Source organism: Sceloporus occidentalis, unplaced genomic scaffold (assembly GCF_023333645.1).
Source record: "Sceloporus occidentalis isolate IW3139 unplaced genomic scaffold, rSceOcc1.0.p SCAF_63, whole genome shotgun sequence".
NCBI classification, from domain to species: Eukaryota; Metazoa; Chordata; class Lepidosauria; order Squamata; family Phrynosomatidae; genus Sceloporus; species Sceloporus occidentalis.
Window position 1 is genome coordinate 177,908 of NW_028317043.1, and position 21,746 is coordinate 199,653.

General features: G+C 38.3%; 1 protein-coding gene across 1 annotated transcript in view; it reads right to left on the reverse strand.

The window, feature by feature from the left end:
• The window catches only part of LOC149287164 (inactive double-stranded RNA-specific editase B2-like), a 115,873-nt gene extending 98,094 nt beyond the window's left edge, over nucleotides 1-17,779 (reverse strand). Inside the window, exon 1 of the mRNA XM_089493175.1 lies at nucleotides 17,752-17,779. Coding sequence (XP_089349301.1) covers nucleotides 17,752-17,779 — 28 coding nt within the window. The remainder of the gene's footprint in view (nucleotides 1-17,751) is intronic.
• Between the last annotated feature and the right edge of the window lie 3,967 nt (nucleotides 17,780-21,746).

Consider the following 21,746-nt stretch of genomic DNA (forward strand, 5'->3'; position numbering starts at 1 on the left):
GGGGTTTGGGTAGACCCAGGAGTGGGTATGGTGAAGGGAGGTTTATCGGAGGATCCGTGAAAAAATAAATGCGTGTGAAAAAAAAAGGGCCACTTGGGAAAAAAATTGAGAAAAAAATTAAATAAAAAGTCAATATTATATATATATATATATATATATAAATATAATAAAGTTAAATGAAGGTCCTGCAATCCATTGCACTTATTGCACTGTACGGAATTTTCAATCCACGACAGTGAAAACATAGAAAATCGGGTCTATTTCCGGGGTGATATTTGTTTTGCAGGCTCGCGCTGTAATTGATTACAAATTCTGTGATCATCGCAGGACCTTTTTGGAACGCTTCCACCTAACAATGTTTACTGATAGAAAGAGATGTGTTTTAAAAGTAAAGGTGAGATCACAAATCTCCCCCCCCCCCTCAAAATATTGAAATTAGTAGCAACTCATAATTCAACGCGAGGTGTCGGATGTGATTCTCAAACAAGTCGCACTGTCACAGCCTTCGCCGAGCTAAACTCATCCCAAGAAACATGTTTCTTAACATAAACAAAGATAGCTTTGATACGCGATAATTCCGTTCTGTCTTAAGTGCTCTAAGCAGAGAAATTTAAGTTGTATTTAGGACAAAATGGAGAGGGACGCAGAGTACAGGTTCGTGCATAGACAGCAATTCTGCTGCACACTCTGTGCAGTCGCCATAGCGACCAATGATATTCCTGCTGCTTTTTTCCTCTCTGTCTTTTTTTTACTCTCACCCCTTTCTCTCTCCTCTCTCAATGTTCACCTGATCCCCATCCCTCGGGTCTCTCTCTCTCTCTCTGTACATATATATTTTTGCATCGGTGTCTCTGTAGGCATATGGATACTGTTGGCTTCCTCTTATTCTACGTGATTGGATCATTAGAGCCCGACATAGTATTTGTTATCTGACTTCAATAATTTACACATACTATCCATTGAAGAGATGGGTACGCTTTTCATCATGCGCGTTTAAAAGTGAACCAAGTGCTTGTTAGCTCAAAGTATTACACTTGAGATAGTCATTAGGTCTTGCATTTCTGAATACACAATGATTCGCATCTTCAGATCTGAGTTTTTGAAAGTATTGCTTTTGGGTCCAAAGGGAGGATTTTCTCAACATAGCTCCAACATCAAGCAAATGTCTTAAGACATCTCTTTTTAACCACCATATAAAACATTTTCAGGACCAAATGCAGTGAGTGGAAATGAGATTAAAAAATGTAAAAAAAAAAAAAAAAAAAAAAGGCCTTCTCCGCAGCACACACAGCCAAACGGCATCATCATAAATTGATGAATAATAAATGCTAGATCATGATTTTCAAAGGAGTTTTCGTTTGTTGTTATTCCCTTGATGAGAATCATGGGAGTGGTAGTTAGTCCCAGACTACTTCTTTTGATAGAGAGACCAGCGTTCCATTGGAATCAACCAGAATCCCCCTATCTCTTGTGTAATTATCTTTATTCAAATTTAAATTTTTTAAAAGAATATTTTCTGAAATTACATCTACCTCCATTAAAGGCACAGCCAGGGCATTTCATGCTAATGCCCCCCTCTATTTGCTGCCATGTTTTATTGGTGACGATGACAATGGAATCCTGCTGTCAGGCCAAGCAGGACGTTCTAACGTGTTATAGACTCCATCTGAATTGTTTCAGCAGACTTCTCATGCATGAGCTTCCAGCACTAAATAACCATGAATTTCCCCTCTAACACTCTCTTGTCTCTCAAGGTTCCCTTTTCAGGATGGACAATCAATTTTGGGATCTCAATCCACCCGTCCCTCTTTCCTCCCGTGATGTCCCTCTTTTTTTTTTAGGAGATCAGTATGTTTGTTAGGTAAGAATATATCACAGTGTTCTACAGCCACAATAATACAATGTTTCAGATCTTCAGATCTGTGTTTTTAAAAAGTATTGCTTTTGGGTCCAAAGGGAGGATTTTTTTATCATAGATAAGTTCCCCTTTTAAAACATATTAAGTCGTATACTGCTAATTTACTGGTTAATGTTCTTTGTTCATTCGTGTTTATTGTCCTACATATCACTTAGTATTATAACCTCACGAATACCGGTTTTGTTTTCTGTGTCTATGTAGAAAGAAAATACAGTTCACCAGCAGGACGACCTTCTTGGACCTTTTGGCCAAGTACCCTCCATGCTAATAATCATGTTTTTGCTTTTTATTATTATCTTCATCATCTTTTTATAATCCTAATAACAGCAGTTTGGCCATGAGACCATGAGTCCTTGTCCTCAATGTCATAAATCAGTCTTAAATAAGTTGAGAAAAGTTCCTCCATTACATCACAATTCAATAAAGAATGTTCTGTTTCTGACATAGTAATCTTATGTCATGACATTGTCCCAGATATAAATCCATCACAGTCACAGACTGGGTCAGGACAGATAGATAAGGAAAAGCTACCTGGGAAAGGTAAGAACTTAAATAAAGGAACACTATAAGAATGGGTTACTTAGTGTCATCTCTTCCTGTATCGACTAAACCAAAATAATGTTGCACTTTGTTTGAAACCTACATGAATTCTGTGTCATCCCTTTGATTTTATGTAGAACTGTTTTCCACAATAGATAACCCTTGTCACGATGATGTGTTTTTCACACGTTCACACTCATTTTTATACTAACCATAAAAAAAACCTCAAAATGAAAAGCCATTGTTTTTGCCCTGCATGAGAACCCATGGATGTATTTGAGACATATAGTCATATATTCCTCCAAATATGATACCATACTTTCCTTGCCTCTTGGTAGTGCTTTCTTACTTTGTGTGTTTTTTGGTAGCTGGTAGAACGCACCAATCTCTATACCGAATGCTATATATTTCCTTAAACATATTCGAATTAACACAATGGTTTAAGAATTGCTTCTCTCATGGGTTTAGTATTGGGGGGGTTGGCTCAATTTCCTCTGAATTTTCTAATTCAATTATGGAAAATAGAAAATTCAACATAAGAACATAACTAGGCTATCAATGCCGTCATATTCAACTCTTCCACAATTATACCAAGAATTTTAAAGTAAACCGTTAGAAATGTGATACAGATATGAAACAAACATGACATTTAGCATGAAAATCTCATATCTAATCTATTCCATATCTACAGACGACAAGATGTCTTAGGGTTCAAAAAAACTAATATAAAAAGAATCACAGATACTTTGAAAACAGGCGCTATGGCGAAAAATGTAGTATTTATTGGTAAGTATCATCGTACGCTCATGGACTAAACCAGTGTAATAAAAGTATGGTTTGCTGGCATAAAAGCATATTTATTGAAAAACTTTAAAATACCAAAAAAAAACAAAAAAACAAGTTTCAAATATACTTCTTTATGGCGACATATAGCATATTGTTAATGATAATAAAAAAAAAAGATATAATTGAAAACGTTATTAAAAACCTAATAAATGCATTAAGGATCTTGGGGGAGCATTTATTAAATAACCCTAGTGGGTAGAAAAAAAAATCTCCCAATATATATTGGTATTTTGCTATTTTTGTTTCAATTCACATGCCTTTTATTTATTTTTTTATACAATGTGCAGTTTTGCATCAAGGTATATAGTATAATATTCCTGAAGAAGAGATCTAAAGCTTGCAATCCATTATAGGTCAGTGAGCCAAATAAGGTGTCATCTTTATCAAATTTGCCAGCTTTGCATTAGCGCTAATGTACTAGTTATAGATACTTTAGACATATGCAAACACCTTCTGTAAATAATTCTCTATTTATTCATGGAAAACAGGGGAGGACTGGCATCAAAGGCGGGGGACAATTGCCGCCCATGGCTCCATGGCTTTTGGGGGCTTTTAGGTACTTTTTACATTTTGTTTCTTTATATATTGTATAATTGTAACAATACAACAATCCTAAGTCACCAAGTCCTTAACCACCAAGTGATGGGACATACCAGTAATAAGTACCCTGGGACATACCAGTGATGAATTATTTGGAGTACTGAGTGGTTGCTAATGTCTAACATCTCAGGTAGCTTCACCAATGACAAATGTACACGGTGAATCCCCAAACTTTTCAATAAACTGGAAAAACTAGTATTTCCTACACACACCGGTGATGTAATCAGCCATTGATTAAAAAAGTAGGAAATATGCAAGATCTGATCGCTTTTGGCAACGGCCCAATAAAAAGGCGATTCGCATCGCTTGCGTTTGCCAATTTGCTCCTTGAAAAACCTGACTTATCCTCTCCGTATCTCCGGATCTGTATCTAGCGCGCGTCTTGTTATTCTAACAGGTAGTTTTGTGCCATAATATTATTGAGAAACGCGAAGCGTTTGTTGAAGTGTCTGATGAATCGGAGCAGGTCGTGCCACAAGACCGTTCGCTTATTGTACATGCAAATGCAGACAAAATGTTTGCGCTGCCTGAAAACCCACCGACGAGTGCATCAGTGATTAGAGAACGCACAGATGGGGTCCCTCATTGCTTGTTCCATATGATAGAACTCAACACATCTGGTACGCTATGAGAAGCATCATTCCGCTAATTTGTTTGTCAGTATCTATTGAAGGGACTATCTGTCATCCTGTCACGTTTTGGTTGCCCTGAAATATTTGAAGACAAGGCTAGTTACAAATTGCGACTGCTGGCCACGCGGGAATTGCCTGCAAACTACCAGCTGTTGTTAGCTAGACAAGCGGTAGTTTTCTGTTATAAGCTGACATTTCTGTGCAATCACTTCTAAGGCTTAACATTTTTTTTTATACAAGGAAACATAATCAGAAGAGACACAGACTGCTTGTTCTTGCTGAATTTGAGTTCATTGTAGAACTGTCTTCTCGAGCAGGGATGTAGCATTGCCTTCTTTCATAAGAGGTCACGTATAAAAGTGAGCCGGGAACAGTTTGGTAAATGATCTTGTAATCGTGTCGACCAATGGAATGTTCCAATCAGGAGGACCATTCCGTTTGACGCTATGGTGATTTTTGTTCCAATAATTGTGTCTACTCTCTTTAAGACCAGTCGAAATTCAGTACAGACCTGCGCCAGTGAGATAACAGAAAGGAAAGAAGGGAGGAAGAGGAGAAGAAGAGATAAGCTGCGAAAATCACCAAAAAGGGCCGTTCCAAATGCCACTAGAAGAGCTGATAAAGATAAGAACAGATTGGTGATAGCGCTGTGAAAAATCCCAGGCTAAAATATTGGAATTTAATTTATAGAAATTACAGTTTAAATATAATAAGTAGATAAAACATACAAAAAATATAATATTAACAATATGATTAAAAAGTGCATGATATGCTTCTTCAGCCTGAAGGAAAAGCAGAAAGTGGAATGGGAAGAGGAATGAGAGGAACACCATGTTAGAAAGTATTGTTTTTCCATTGACTTCAGGGCTGGTGCTTGTACGGTCTAAATCTCACCTCTGAAGAAGTCTGTCAAGTGGCTACTGGCCTTAAAGTGCCAGGGTCGCCTTGTGCTTGCCAGTCCGTCTGTTAACTGTGCCACTCAACTCTTTTTATTTTCATATATATATCTCCGGCGATATCCAGATAAGCAGACACAACTCATGAGACTTTTTGCAAAAATAATTATTTTAATGAAATGGCCACAAAAAAGTGAAGGTCATTTGTGCCTCTGCTCTATACTTTTAATAAATATAGTGGTTTTTGCGTTCTTGACTTTTCTTTTTGGATTGCCTATATAACTTGGGACTCCCCCTACCTACACCATTTTCTCTATAGGATTTACAACAACAGTTAAATTAAATTACTAAAGCAAGACCGTCAAACCAGTTAAATTCTATATATGTTTTATAAATTAAATTATATATATATAAATGAAGAGAGAGAGAGAGAGAGAGAAAGAGAGAGAGAGAAAGAGAGAGAGAAAGAGAAAGAGAGAGAGAGAGAGAGAGAGAAAGAGAGAGAGAAAGAGAGAGAAAGAAAGAGAGAAAAAGAGAGAAAGAGAGAGTGAGAGAAAGAAAGAGAGAAAGAAAGAGAGAGAGAGAGAGAGAGAGAGAGAAAGAGAGAGAGAAAGAGAGACCTTTTGGAATACTACCTATTTTCAAATTAGAATCGGTCTTTGCTACAGGGGCCAGTTTCGAGATTGCGAAGATGACACCTAGGTAATCTCTTGTGCCCGTGGAATGTCAAACGAGGGTCAGAACTCAAAAAGTGGAAATGTAATTTGTTCCTTATCTGACATCATACCGCGCATCATAATCTTCACAATCAATATGCATCATATGTGGCCTTGGAGCTTGGTACAGATGTTCAATATGATTTGATATACACGTCCGTAATGCTCCGAAGGCCTGAATTTCAGTGTCAGGTAGAAGACATTCTGTCAGAACCAAACAAAGCTACATATGAAACGTTACTTCTTGTCTAGAGCTGTTTACCTTAATGTAAACCTGACGAGACAGACGTTACCCAAACCTTTTATTCCCTCTGGCCTAAAATACTTTGTTTCAAGATGAAAAAAAGATAACATTCCGGCCATATGTAGATAAGTCAATCGTAAAATAAGAAAAAGAAAAAATAATAAATAAACTATGCTATGGAAAAGTGGCAAATACATAAAATCCTTTTTCTAAAAACAAAATAAAATTAGAATTTTCGACAATAGGCAAACTAAAATTCATATCTTTTTTTTTTATATATGTCTAGTTAACAAAGTAAATGTTGGTAAAGTAGGAGGATTGATTGATTACTATAAAAAAAAGATCATTTAGGTTCATTAAGCAAATTATGATCCCTTTGTAATAGCACATCGCATTTCTACTGTGAATAAATCTTTGGGAGCGGTGCATTCTATGAACAGATTGGATATGTCTACGCAAATCCAAATCACTCCTCAGGAAGCCACTTACGTTTACGCACCGTTCATAAATTAGTGAGCGTTTGTAACATCGGGGAGGAACAGTAAGCAGCGTGCCATTTGTGTTCAGCTATTCATTACCGTTATTAAACCTGTTATGTACCAGGCAGAGTGTACAAAATGCTGCGCTACAACTCCCATGATCCTCAGCCAAACTAAAACTAAAGGCTCGGTGGCTTACATGTAAAGTCAAGAAGTTTTACTTTACTGAAAGGGTGGTAGGTAGGCGGAAGAGCCTCCCATCAGGAGTGGTAGAGGTCAATACAGTGAGGGAATTTAAACATGGATGGGATAGGCAATCTAAGACAAGACAGAGGACTGATTAAGGGGATTTAGCAGTGTAAGTGGAACAGCACCTTTAATACAGCATATAGCTCTCCTAATTCGTCCATGCGTAGCCTGGGGGCTCTGGCTTCTGCTAATAAGATGCCGATAGGTACTTTTAATAAATTCATGTAGTTACGGTAAAACTCTGGTGTTCACCATAAATTATATGGTAATTGTAAAAATGCATAAAAAGGATAGGAATATTTTCAGACACAGATAACAAAATGTGTGTCTGGTTTCGTACACCATATTTTTCGCTACTTTTTCTCATACAATTCCTGATCCGGCACAAGCTAAAAATAAAGCGTCGGTATCACATGGCAGAAATCTTTCAGAGCTCCTTTCAATCACTGAGCTAAATAGGAAGCCCGGCTACAAGAAATGTTCCTTCTGAAAAACTACACAATGATTAAAACTTCTAACGCCGTCTGACAGCCTCAGTTTTAAGATCGCTATTTAGTGTCACAAGAATCTCCCAGCAAAGGAAGAATGTCAAGTCCATCAGATTTAAGCACCTTGATCTCTACACCGCTCGGCTTATTCTTGGTATTATACGCTAGTTAATGACTTCACTATCTTGCTGCTCTGCAAATTTGTTCAGCTAGTTTTGCTGATGTAAAACAAAGGGCTGCAAGTAGGGTTGCCATATCAGCAATTCTTTTCCTGCATACAATATTATTATTATTATTAATAATATTATTATTATTACTTTTTATTTATTTAAGACAGAATCTTTTTCGTGATGCGGACCACAAGCAATGAAGCTACCCCATAATTCCCAACATTTCAGGTGTTCAAATCATGACACCTGTGTTTGGGGTGTGTGACCCCAAATCAGGAGGGGTGGGGGGCATGGACACCTGGGAGCGGCAATGGAGGTCTGTGCTACAACACAACAGACTTTTCCACAACCGGGCTATGCTCCCTATTGCACGGGGCACCCAGTCCTCAGAATGCTTCATTTTGTAGATATATATTTATTCAGTAGATCAATGTAAGTGTGTATTAGTGTTAGTATGTGTTAGCATAAATGTGTATGTGTAAGTGTTTGTGTGCTAGCATGAATGTGTACATGTGAGTATGAATATGTAAGTGTGCATTAGTGATTATCAGTAAGTGTATGTTAGTGTAAGTATGTGTATGTGTGTTAGTGTGAGGGTATAAGTTTGTGTGAGTGTGCGTACATATCCATGCGAGTGCGTATGTTTGGGGAGCAAGGTAGCGATGGATCCACTTGGCTTAACTTGCCTCCCGAGTGGAAGATGTCATCCATCCCTTTCCGTAGACCATTCATTTAAAGAAAAATGACAACTAATTCCTGTTAAATTCCTCAATGGGTTAAAAAAAACAGAGAATAATTCATTCACAATAGAATCAAATCAATACATTTATCGCCTCCTGCGTGAATCTAATTCATCCGCCACATAAAGAATTCACATCAGCAGGGATGCACCCAGCTAACAGATGCTTGCTAACAAGGACACGCAGGTGATAGGGATGCTGTCTGATAAAAGGCATATGTTTCCATGTTCTTTTGCCAAATGTATAAAACACAACACCTGGTAGGAATTATGTCTTGTAATATTCTTGTAATTCACACACAGCGACAATATGCTAATACGAGGTGTACGAAACACAAACCATGGCTTGACTAGTAGTTTAGTCACAATGGCCACTAATTTCGACATTAAATAAGATCTGCTGTCACTTTAAGTTAATTATTTATAACCGGCTAAAATGAGGAGCAGAGCCAGAGCGGGAATGATTTTCCCCAGAAACAGGTGGATTTTAGGGAATAAGGAAAGCAACCATCTGTAAATGATTAATAATAAGCGATAAATGTTTAGTTCTGTCACCTGCACCCTGTGTTACTCATATTCCACCGAAATATACAAAACGCGAATGTCCGTCAAAGTACTTTTCACATAGCTCTCATGTGGCCCTCTTCAGAAGGGACAGTCCCTCTTTCCTCCCAGCTTGCTGGACAAGTTATGGAAGATCAAAGGCTGCCCAACTGTCCCCAACAATGTTTTGCAGAACAGCGGGACAGAGACAACGGGACACCGGGATGGTTGGGAGGTATACTTTTGTAGGTATGGGAGATGGAATTACGTTCTAAACATCTCAGATAGACCTTTAAATAAACATGATAATTGAACACACTTAAAAAAAAGGAAAGATTTGTACTGCCCACCCCTGTGGCATTATATATATATATATATATATATATATATATATATATATATATATATAACTCCAGGAAATAAGCAATAAAGCTGAAAAATTTTATTAAACTTTAATTAAACCTGGGAAGTGTTAAAAACATGCCTAAATGTGAACCGTTTCAGTAACAGATCCGTCTGATAAGGGACTGACTGTTACATAGTAAAATGAAGTGCTAAGTAATGGTGTTAGTAACTCATTTTCTTAAGGTATTTATACTCCTTGTGCTCACAGACATTAAGGGAGAATAAACGGTATGTGAAAATATATCCGGTTACTTTAATTATATTGGCTTGCAGGCAAAAAAAAAAAAAAAAAAAAGATTAAAAAGATTACATTGATATGTACTTAGCGATATATCTAATATTTTTAATATTTAGTATATATAATACATGTATTTTATGTATTAAAAAGACAAGAAAATTGACTTTATATATGTATGCGAATTAATGTATTTGTATACATACAGAGGGGTTTTGGCAGGAGAGCTTGCAGTTTAAGTTCTATTACATTTTGGGGCCAACTCAGGCCTAGGCTGGCCATAGGGCACACTGGGCAAATGCTCTATACACTGGTGTCTAAAGGTCACTTGCAGGGACGCAGTTTAAGCTGTCAGCCACTGATTTTCCATTGATTTAATTGGAATTTTTTTGCTGCTGCTGATTGACAGCTTAAACAGCGGCAAGTGGCAAGAAATTTTGGGTGATGCAGGAAGAAAAGAAAAATATATTTTTTAAAGAATGCATATTAAAGTATTCGAAGAGGGTTAGGGTTACTCACAGAGTACTTTAATATGTATTCTTCTATAGCAGGATCCCTTTAATTGGGGATCCTGGGGACCCCCCATTTCATTTAAAAAAAAACAATCATTTTGAATTATATTTAATTATATTTAAGCATTTAATGTACTGGGATGGGTGTATGTGTGGATTTTGGGAGTCACAGGTGAGGACATGCGAGTTAACAATTAACTTGCATGCTGTTGTCTGAAACTTGCAAAATGTAAAGTCGCAGGCCCTCGCAAACAAAGAACATGTGAATGTAGTTGAGTCTAGTCAATCAAGTTAATCCTTAACTCAACTGGCCACTCAACTTCTTTGCGAGTAGACCCCAAAAAACCAAGCTACAGCTGCCTCTTCTACCTCTTCTACATCTAATACCCCCCTGGATTCTTTCTGTGTTTTCAGCTAAACCTAGCCTGTGATTTAGGATCTTGGTATTTTATTGTTAAATACCCAATTACACCAGGGTCTAGGCATTCACTAATACAGTGGAGTGGGGGATCTTTGATCAAGAAGCATAAAGAAGAGCAAAACATCCAGAAACATATCCAGGATTTTTGTGGTTTTAGCTAAATGTTTGTTTAATCAAGCTAACGGTTGCTAGGAAACAAATGGAAATTTTTTCTTGGTGCCTCTATTATGTGATAGTTGGCTAATCTTATCATGAATACCCATCTAACTGGAAATGCTGCTGCATTACTCACATCTTAAAGAAGTATAATTAAAGGTTTGTGATTTGTTTCAATTGTTACATTTAAACTTTACCTGCATTATGTCAGAAAATGTAATCCAATTTAAAAATCCCAGTTTCCTGGCGTTTTATATCAGCCTGATCAGATGTATTCGTGTATAAAAATGTTAAGAGATTTAAAGACACATTGGCAGGTATTGCTTTAATAATTAAATAATTAAATGCTGACTTTATATATACCGGTATATATTTTTTATTCGTTGTTTCTTCTATGTGTGTATACGCTATGTTTATCTACCGATCTGGCCATTTTTACACTATGTTTACTTAGCTGTGAGTCTCCTTTTTGATATTTTGTGTGCACCCACACAAATTTTATTTTGTGAGGCCTATGTCTCATTTTTGTGTTTTATTTGTGATGTATTTTGTTGATTTTTTTTTTGCTGCATGTGGGGCTTGGCGGATGGCTGTGCCATAATCTCTGGTCCCCAACATGGCAACAGGGATCAGACAGCTTCAGCTGATCTAACTATATGATCAGCTGGCACACTTTTTTTTAAAAAACTTTTACTTTTCTAATGTTTTTTTTTTTTAAATGTATTTGTTTACTTTTCTGAGGTCTCTGACGAATCAGCAGCACTCACAACAAATGAATGGAGCGTCGGGTTCGCTGATTTTACAGGACTTCCGACTTAGGTGAGCATGAAAGGTGGTTATTATTAAAGCATTGTTCTAACATTTCTTTAAAATAAATTTCCTTCCGGTACTTTGTTTCCCTGATTTATGGCACATACAAAACCTAAACATTTTTTTAAAGGTCCGGTGTGTCATTGGTACCCTCCTAATAGACAGGGGTTGGGTGCAAGCCATAGAGCAGGCATGTCCAAAGTCCAGCCCGCGGACTGATAAGGCCCCACAGATAAGTTGCCCAGATATAGATCTTACGGCCCCCCAGTGAGTCCCGGAGCGCCGCTCAGGACTCCTGGGATCTCTCGCCGCGGAACTTGACGTCATCAGCCGGCGCAGGGAGAAGGAAAGCCCTTCAGTTTCCTGTATTTTTTTTTATATTAAAGGCAGAGTGATTTAACACCTGTTTAGATGTCATCCAAGTCACAAAATGAAAAGTATATAAAATAGTTAATTTGCATTTAATTTTAATGGTTCAAAGAATGTCAGGCAAAATGGTCGGCCCTCGCGCATGTTCACGTCATCAAATCTGGCACTCTTCGAAAAAAAGTTTGGACATGCCTGCTCCAGAGTCTTACATTACTAGACCTGGACCAAGGTGGAGACCCCTCTCTCCAGAGGTGTGCTGGGTGGGTTTAGCAGATAGGTAGACAAATAAGTGGGGTTGTTTTTTTTTGTTTTTTTTTAAGTGAATGCAAAAAATAAAGCAATAGATTCACCAGGTAGATTTATTCATGTTTAACCCTTTAAATGTCATCTAACAACCAGTAAAGTTTTTTTGTTACATAAAATTGGGCTCAGATTTAAAGTACAGCTTTATATGATGCGAACCTTCCACATAGACACAGTCGCCCTTTCCCACTTCAATTGTTGTCGCTACCCGAGGGTGATGTGAGTAGCAGTCCTCTGCAGCAGGAGTGATCACAGCTGTCTAAATCAGATTAAACATCAAAGATGGCTCTTTATTTTTATTTTTTTTTATAAAAAAAAACTTGTGATTTTGTCCCTGTAAACTGACATTAATTTTAGCATATGTTCTATTAAAGTTGCATTCTGTTTCCACGTTCATCTTTCCTGCGATTCACAAGAGGATGGCGTGTCAGAGAGAGAGGTTTAATGAAGGATGTTTCTGTCAGCAAGCATTTAAACTCTCATTTCGTGGTACCCGGGTGTGTCGCCAGAGACCACATCCATCTCAGGTACAATATGTTTTTTTTTTATGCGGCTGTCTGTAATAATGAATACTTTAAAGCACCTGGCTGAATTTAACCCTATATTAAAGAAATTCAGCGGACTCACAAAATAATATGCGATTTTAAAGAGTCCCGACCATTCCAATTATACACAGAGGGAATCAAATTAAACCGTTTTGGGGTCAAGAATTATTTTTCAAAATTAAATTTTACAGCTGTTAAGGTAAAATAATTTATTGAAAGCAAGGAATAATTATCTTTTCTTAAGCGACAACAAGTTACGCAGCGCATAAATAAATAAAAAAATTTAATAATGTAATAACACCCCATTATAGACATGACGAATCACGGTAGGTTTGTGTTGTAATGTATCAATCCATAGAGTTGATGATACCTTTATTGGCTAACTAATTTTGAGGCCATCATCAGCCTTGAAAGCTTACAATCTTTTTTACTTCCGTTAGAAAATGTTGCTATCTATTATACTCCAATCTCAGGGCGAAGGGGCAAAATCTCAGGGTCACACAATCTGGAACCGAGTCTTTCCTATTCTGCACTGAAGACTCTCAATTAGTGCTTTTCCTACCGGTACGTCATGGTTGGTATCCCTGTTTTATTGCATGTAACACGATTAGGTGTAATAATGACAAGCCAGGGTTTCCATGAGGATCGCTATTAGTTATTTGCTTAAGACACCTGATAAATCGCTATACAGAATCTACATAATGGGCCATCAAAGAGTTAATATTTAAAGCATCTCTGGGTCAGCTCATGTAGAAGGTTTCTTGGTACGGGTATCATATCTACCGTAATATGATATTTAACGTATCAGTCTGTAATCGGTAACTAAGAATATTTTGTGATAAATTATGAAATCTTAAAATTGTGGTCTGTCCTAGAAAATGAGGGACTATTGGCAACTAAGTGTCTATGTTTGGCCGACTCAGCACAGCCTTTAAGACACGCTAATCATATCCCGACGCTCTGTGTCTTAAAGGCACGGTAAACCTTTTTGAATAAAGGGAAGATGCCGACCACGGAGGGGGCACCTGGGGAACCTAGCTCAGCATGAAGGGTTAAATACTGTATTAGCTCGATGCCACTTTGCCCCCCCCAGATATGCTTTACATGAACAAGAAATGCCACTTTGCCACTCCTGATTTGCCACTCTGCTCCCTAGATATGCCACCCCCCCAGAACTTACCAATGCACCCCCACACTCCCTGGTGTCTAGCAGGGCCTGGGCTTCTATGGAGGATCTCCGGAAGGTTATGTCACGCCGGTGCACGCCCTATATTCGGGCAAATACGCTACATCTCTAAATGATGTCACAAGACTGGTGGTTTGTGACTTTATGTCACGTTCTACCCAGGCTGCGGAGCTGCGTATCTATTTTGTTTCAGTTTCTCTGTTTTGCTTTAATCCATTCCTGGATTTCCTTTTGCTCTGTTCTGATTTTCCATTTCTTGCTTCTGCTTCAGCTCTTTGCTTCAGCTCTGTTTCCTTTATAAGGTGCGCCCCTCCCGTGTGTTCTGTTTGTCTCAGTCTGCAGTCTAAGGTATGTCTCAGTGCTGTGTGTTTGGATTACATGTTTAGTTTGTTTCGTACCTCTGTCAGCAGGGATTAGCGTTAGGACCCACCGTCATTGGAGTACTTTGGCGTAGTGGTGGGCTAAGCATACTATGGCCATAAGATGTGACGGAATCTCCGAAAGTTATCAATAGTCCTAGGCCAGTTCCTGTATTTATGTGTGTCAGTCTGATGTAACCTGTCTTGTATACCCGGCAGCGGGCCGTCCTGTCCTGTATCCCCGGCAGCAGGGTGTCCTGTCTTGTTCCCTGTATTATGTATGTCTTGTCTGGTTATGTTTCTAGCTTGGTCTCTCTGTCTCTTGCTCGCTCTGTCCCTTGCTTGTTATGTTTCTGCTATATCCTTTGCTTAGCTTCCATACTCCCAGCATGCAGCATCCTGCACATGATTCTAGTGATATGTTTCATGCCTGCTCCAGGGTGCCTGCAGGATATCACTTCGTTTCATTTTGGACTACATCTGCTGCTATGTCAGGGCGCTGGTATGTGGCTGCACAACCCTAGGTGCTCAACACCTGCGTGAGTGTGGTCGCCCTGCAACCAGGCCCTGTCCATCTCCACTACTGCACTGTGACTCCTGCACACAATCTTTGGGCGCGCTGGGTCCTTTCAGTCATCTGTTTGGACCCAGTCCGTGACACTTTAGCTCTTTTGCCCACATCCAATGGAAACCTTGACGTCTCCCACTCACTCTCCGTAAAGGTGCAGCTGAACCGTAAAAGAAGAACCATGGTCTGTGTGCCTGCGCGTCGATCTCTCATCTTTCTATCACTCTATCTATTCACTACACTAGTATCTAAAGAACATTTAACTTCAATCAGAAAGCCACAGATAGCAGCCCCGGAAAACGAAATCTTCCACCAATGGATTTTCCAGTTCAACTTTATCTTAAATGTAAGCACCCTGAGATAAAATAAAGTAGATATTCTTTCATTATTATTATTATTTTTTTTTTTTCCAATTCAAATTTTTCCCAAGTCTAGCTTTTTTTTTTGGGGGGGGGGGGTTCCATACTTTTAGGATCCTTATTTGTTGTTTTACAAATCATCTCTTTCCATGACGTAAACAGTGAAAGCTCATACAAGCACAAACTGAAACACAATTTCCCGCTGGCTTCAGAAGAAATACATTAATCCACTGGATATTTCCCCGGACAATATTATCTCTCCCGTGCAGGCTATATTTCTTGCATTCAGTTGAAAAGGAATAAAATCCCAGGAAATTTGTTTGAAAAGTATCACACCGAGAAGTGATAGGTAAACTGTCTGATATTCCAATCAAGACTTACTTTCAAAACGCATTTCATCGCTGATGCAATAATTTTTTTACCGTGAAGTGTGGAGACGCTCTTAATGTTCATTTCACTTGCTGGTTAAACGTTTATATTACCGACACCTGCCAATGCCGCCATTTAAATAAGGGCAATGGCTCTCTTGACATTATCGAGATGGAAAATGACTTGTTACGTTATTGACAAACACGATCACAATCTCAATGATCTCTTATTCCCTATGATAATTGGTGTAATTAACTCTGGGATGCTTATTCTGGCACTTTTACCCTTTCCTGGGGCACATTTTTTAGGTCACCCTTTGCACCATTGGATCTATTTACTAAGCTGATGACACAGAAGGTATACAGATAAGCCGATGGTGGCTTATGGCCTTTGTTGTTGACTGCATATCCCGTGATACCACGGCAGCATCATGGGAGTTACCGTCCAACGGAGCTATTGTGTCATAGATTAATCATGAGTTCATTGAAAGTTCCCGCAGAAATAAAATCTCATACCCCCCCCCCATTTCAGGTGTCCGAATCGGGTAACCTGTGCTGAGGGTGTGGCAAGAGGCGAGGAGGACCTTACATAGGAGTGGGTGGGGCATGAAGAACTGCCTTCAAATAGCCCCCTGGTGGCACAAGGGTAACAAGGTGGTAGCTACAATGGGGGGTATGTGCTGCTACTTTTATGAGTGATCACATATCTGTTTCCCCTATTTCCTAAACTCACGCCCAGGTGATTAGCTATTAGGGAACTATTATTATTAATGGGTTGCAGATGTTCCTGGCCCTTCAGGACCCTAATTTTTTTATTTTGGTTTAGGTTTAAGTGGGGTGGGTTAAGCTGTGGCTGGGGGTCAGGTTCCATAAGATCGCGGATTCTCTACAAATTATATTTGTACTTGATCCCGATCGGTCTTATGGTACATTGGGGAACAGGGAGACTTTTATGTGAACTATCGTCAGCTATACATGTAACCAAGGATTTAGAAGAAGGATGGTATATTTTAGTTACATATTCTCTGCTCTTCATACACATCATTGTGACTTTTAGACTAGTGTGGAAAGAGGGACAACGGAGCCGAAAGAGAGACGTTCCCTCTCAAAGCGTGACACTTGGCAGGTACATTTCAGATGACAGCTAAAACCGAGGAGGTACAAACTCTCAGTACTCGTACGTTAGGCTAAAGTAACCATAAGATAAATATTTGTAGGGTTGTGTTTTACATTATGCATTATGATAAACGATCTAATGGCAATCCATACCAATAATGAATCACTTAACCTCGGAGCCGTACAAGTACATCGAACGCGCTGCTTTCCTTTAACAAACTATCTCGAACCAAAGCGGAGGAAGCTACACAGTCAGAGCCCGGTGCTTGAGAGCACTTAGTTATTGATTGCTGGGGTCGGCCATAATTCAAGCCCTGATCAAAATCTTAAAGAGGGTTCTGCCTGAAATATTATTGTCTAAAGAGTCTTAAATAAAATACGTGCTCGTAGTTACAGAAGTCCAGAGCAAACAAACAGGAATTCTGCGACACATACAGTATACGCACCATTTCCAAAGTGAGCATATGTTGGTCATTGTGTTATTTATTGTTTTATATAGCACCATCATATTCCGTAGCGCTGTACAATGGGTAGAAAGGACATAACAAGTAGTATATAACATAACTTAATTTACAGAAACAGGTATTTTTTGAATCCAATTTAAAAAAATGGCGAGCCAGACATTACTCAGTAGGCCCCACAGCAATTTGTTGTTTTTTTTTTAGCATTAAACACAGAGCTATATAGTAACGTAGATTAGCATTGGAGAGTTATGGCGATGCTGATGAAGTCCTGCTTGTACAATGAATTCTATTCCTTTCATTAGAGTCTGGTATATTAAGACTGAGGCATTCTATTGTTTATTACAGGCAGTATGATAAGAACAGAACTCAATAGTAAGTAATGAAATATCGCTGGGATCTCCATTTAAGGTCCATCATCGAGATTGTCCCGACTACCTCATCTTCTATGATTTCTAAAGTTCCTTTGATGTGATTATTCTCATATTCATGACCCGCCGATTAGCCTGGGTACTTACCTGTACCAATTACTGGCACCGCTGTCATTGTACACAACGACCTCTGCGGTGATACACAAATTATTATAATGCAATTATTTACTATAAGGAGTATTTTTATGTGTTGTTGAATCATTTCTCTAGTTTATTATCCTTCAAAATGGGCAAATTACATTTATGTCCACATTTTTTCACCGTCTGAGAACCATGGGAGTTACACTTTAACCACACTAGATGTTTTTGTTCCAACCCTAGCTTAAATATTTTAAAGCTATCATATAAATTTGAGACAAATTAACATTCTTCATTAAGATGGAGTATAATGACAAAATCTGCTTTTCTATAACGCAGCCATAAATCTTCATCAGTGGCCAATAAAATATCACAAATATTCACCATAAGTCCATTAGTGGGAATTACCGGTACGTTTAGCCTTTCGCTTTACGCCCTGTAAACACTATAGAGCTGAGAGATTTAATGTTTTATCAGATAAAAAGCTGCTCTGTACTCTCGAAATAGTACATGGTTTCAACAGCCAACAGACGTCGGGGGCTATCTGGGACATTACCTAAAAATCAGGACTGTTAGGTGGTATGCAAATGGTGTAGTGGCAATTTATATACCAATCTGCAAAATTAAATAAATAAATATATGTGTCCTCAAGTGTGGTGTTGAAATAGGGCTATAAATCACAGGAGCGTCTCATCTGGTTGCATGCTCCAAACTGTGATTTTGCAGGTAACGTCCTGATTACCGGGCTTTATGGAGAACCATCCCTACTGAGCTTCATCTACATGAAAAGCTGAGTTTACGTGATATAATATAAAGCTGAATCAGTGAAGTTATGGAACGTATGGTTTCGTCAAAACACTCAAGGGTGCTTAGAGTAGTACCACCGCCTCCATGATAAATAATTTATTTTAGGAGCGTTTAGAATTTGCTTAATATAATTATATATATCGCACACATTCAGAGGTACCAGCGCTGCTTATACTGAAATTAGTGAGTTTACCATTTTTTTAATAATTTTCATAGTTATGTTTTATTATGCTTTTTGAATAGATTGTAAGCTCTTAAGATAAGGTGATAACATTAGACACCTTTGTTTCACATGTGCCTTACCTGCTCGTGCAAAGTGCTGCCCCCTGCAGTATGGGATGTATAACTGAATGGCTGATTCCTATTCTGTGAGTATATACCCCAAACATACTGCAGGGGGCAGCACTTTACATGCAGGTCAGCAGATTTTGATATATATATATGTCCTGGAAATAATGTTTGCTGATGCACATTTATAAATGCACACTCACACAAACAATAAGTTACGTAAACAATCAGTAACGATATACTTGAATGAGCTCAACATGGCTTTCAGGTTAAATTGATTCTATTGTTTATTATAAATTTCTATTGTCTCGCTGTAATGAACGCAATTCCCTCCTTACTTCTGCTCTGGGGTTATCTAATGTGTAATTCTAAACACTTTGTTTTCCTTGTCACTACATATGTTTACCGATAACGCAACTATTAAAGAACACTATAACTGATATAGTGCTGCGTGATCCCTATTAATGTGCTGATAAATACTAACGGGGTCATGTTTGCAAGTATAGAAAGAAAACCCTTTTTTCTCATTGTTATTATCTAAGGACAGTAACGGCTCTTCAGAGGGCTATAACCCGTACGATAGATTAAAAGCTAGTTAAATGCTTCTACCTTGGCTTGGCAGAGAACCAAGCATCTTAGGCTGCGTTATCAATGAAATATAGAGTTCTAACCAGAGGCATATGACAAGCCGAGTGTGCAAGTGCTTTACCCTCACGAAGTATATTCTTTGAAATGGTCTTCTGAGCTTACAGTTAAACCTTTATCCAGCAGATAGGAGACAGCAATACTTTACCATACGCCAAAAGCACTCGGCGACATTTCACAAGGCATGTGGTTTTTATTAAAATAGATTTTCTAATATCCATCAGTGTATTGGAAACATCAAAGATACATCTTAAGGTATAATGTAGGCCCTTCAGTTGGGTTTCCATCTGGGCCCCTAATTTACCTTTATATGTACTGGGTCTGGATTGGGAAGCCTCTCTCCTATACTTTTCTCATTTTCTCTCCTTTCTCTCGCCTCTTCTTCCTCTTTCTTCTATATATCTATATATCTTCTACCATATCCTTTCTATCTTCTCTCTTCCCTCTCTTGGGTTCTCGCACCTTTCACTTTTGCCCCTTCTCTCTCCTTTCCTTTCTCTGTTTTCTCCCTCTCTCTTTTTTCTTTTTATTTCTTCTCCTTTTTCAATTTCTCCTCTCTTTTCTCTCTATGATACCAAGCATTTTAGCTGTACTCTATAAAAAAAAACAAACAAAAAAAAAACCCATTCCTATGGCCACGTCACAGCCTCAGGTACAATCTCTCAAAAGGTGTCCAGGAAACAGAATGATAAAATGTGGCAACCTTACCCCTGTGGCTTCCTAGAAGACAGACGGGGAGAGAGACTAATGAGATCTGCTATTAATGACTTCTGTAATTATTTATTTTCAGACAATGCAAGGCGTTTGCTATAACACTGGCAACAATCTACTCCTGTGAACACCGCTCAAGGTATATACAACAAAACAAAAAAACAACAATGCTTCTATAAGACTTAAATGTAAAAAAACCAAAACATTTTATGGTAAAATGTAGTATTTTAAAAAAAACTTAGTGGCATTGGGTATATGTTCCATTTCCATACAATATTCCCCCCTTTTCGTAATAAATGCTTAAGCACAGATTATAACCTAAATGGTCGAACGATTAAATAAGTAATCCCTTCTTCTAAAATTCTGGTCATTTCTTTACTTTATCCAAACTTTATTCCTTAATGGTCCGTATTCCTCTTTCTTTCCCCTGTCTTCTGTCTTCTATGTCTGTTTTTTTTCTCCCCGAGCCAGCTGTAGTCAGCGCGGCTATTTATCACCAACCGAGGAAATTTCATCACCATCTATTGTCTTGAAAGAAGAAAAAAAACCCGCTTGACGTGTTGACAGCTAAGTCTCTTTAACCTGAGATCCGTTTACCCTTATCTGTCTCTCCGCGCTGCTCCAGTCTGACTGAACAAGTTCCAAATCAATGATTCATTTATTTTGTGGTTCACCGTGTCCCCTTCTTTGCTCAAATTCATTTACTATCTTGAGCCGGTGACTTCTGCCGTTCCGTTCTTGTAATGAATTGGAATGGTCCGTGACCTCTGTCATCTGCAAGTCAAGATGATCTATACAAATTGGAAGGCCAATAAAATGTCTGTTCTGGTAAAGGAAGAACATGCGCTCGCAGAAGACTTGTTTGTGCTAATTAAACATTTGTACTTATATCTGACGCGCACAGAGGTAATTAGAACTGAAGGTCGCAGAGAGGTTTGGTTCCATCCACAAGCCCTGGACTCATTTCACAAAGACTCATTTTAAATGATCCAATTTTATTTTACCATCCATCGTACGTTTACAGTTTGTCAGCACATTCTTATCATCATTATCGAGATATATATCACTTTATCTACTTCATCTTAATCATCCATTTTCCTTAATGAAAACAACACATTAAATGTGCCTTTTCCAGTCAAACTTATAAAAATACATATATAGTGTAAGTATATATATATATATATATATATATATATATATATATATATATATATATATAACCCTTCTAAATTCCCACCTTAAAAATCCCGAAGAAGCCAATACATAAATTAAAAAAAGAGATTTCTAGTGTCCCAAAGTGGTAAAAAATTCTCTCTTGAACCCAAAAGGCAGATCGTTTAATACGCTATTAATTAATGATAATACTGGATGTCTGTGTTTGCTAGAAAGGGACCCAGTCTTTCCTTTATTAAAGTATTAAATGAATCGGCCCCAAACCACCTGGCAGCGCATTCCACAGCTCAACCGCCCTGACTGTTTGCTTATCAAGAAATCTCTTTTCCTCCGAGTTGCCGATCTAGATACGCAGTCAATTGACGCCCGCAGCTGCGGTT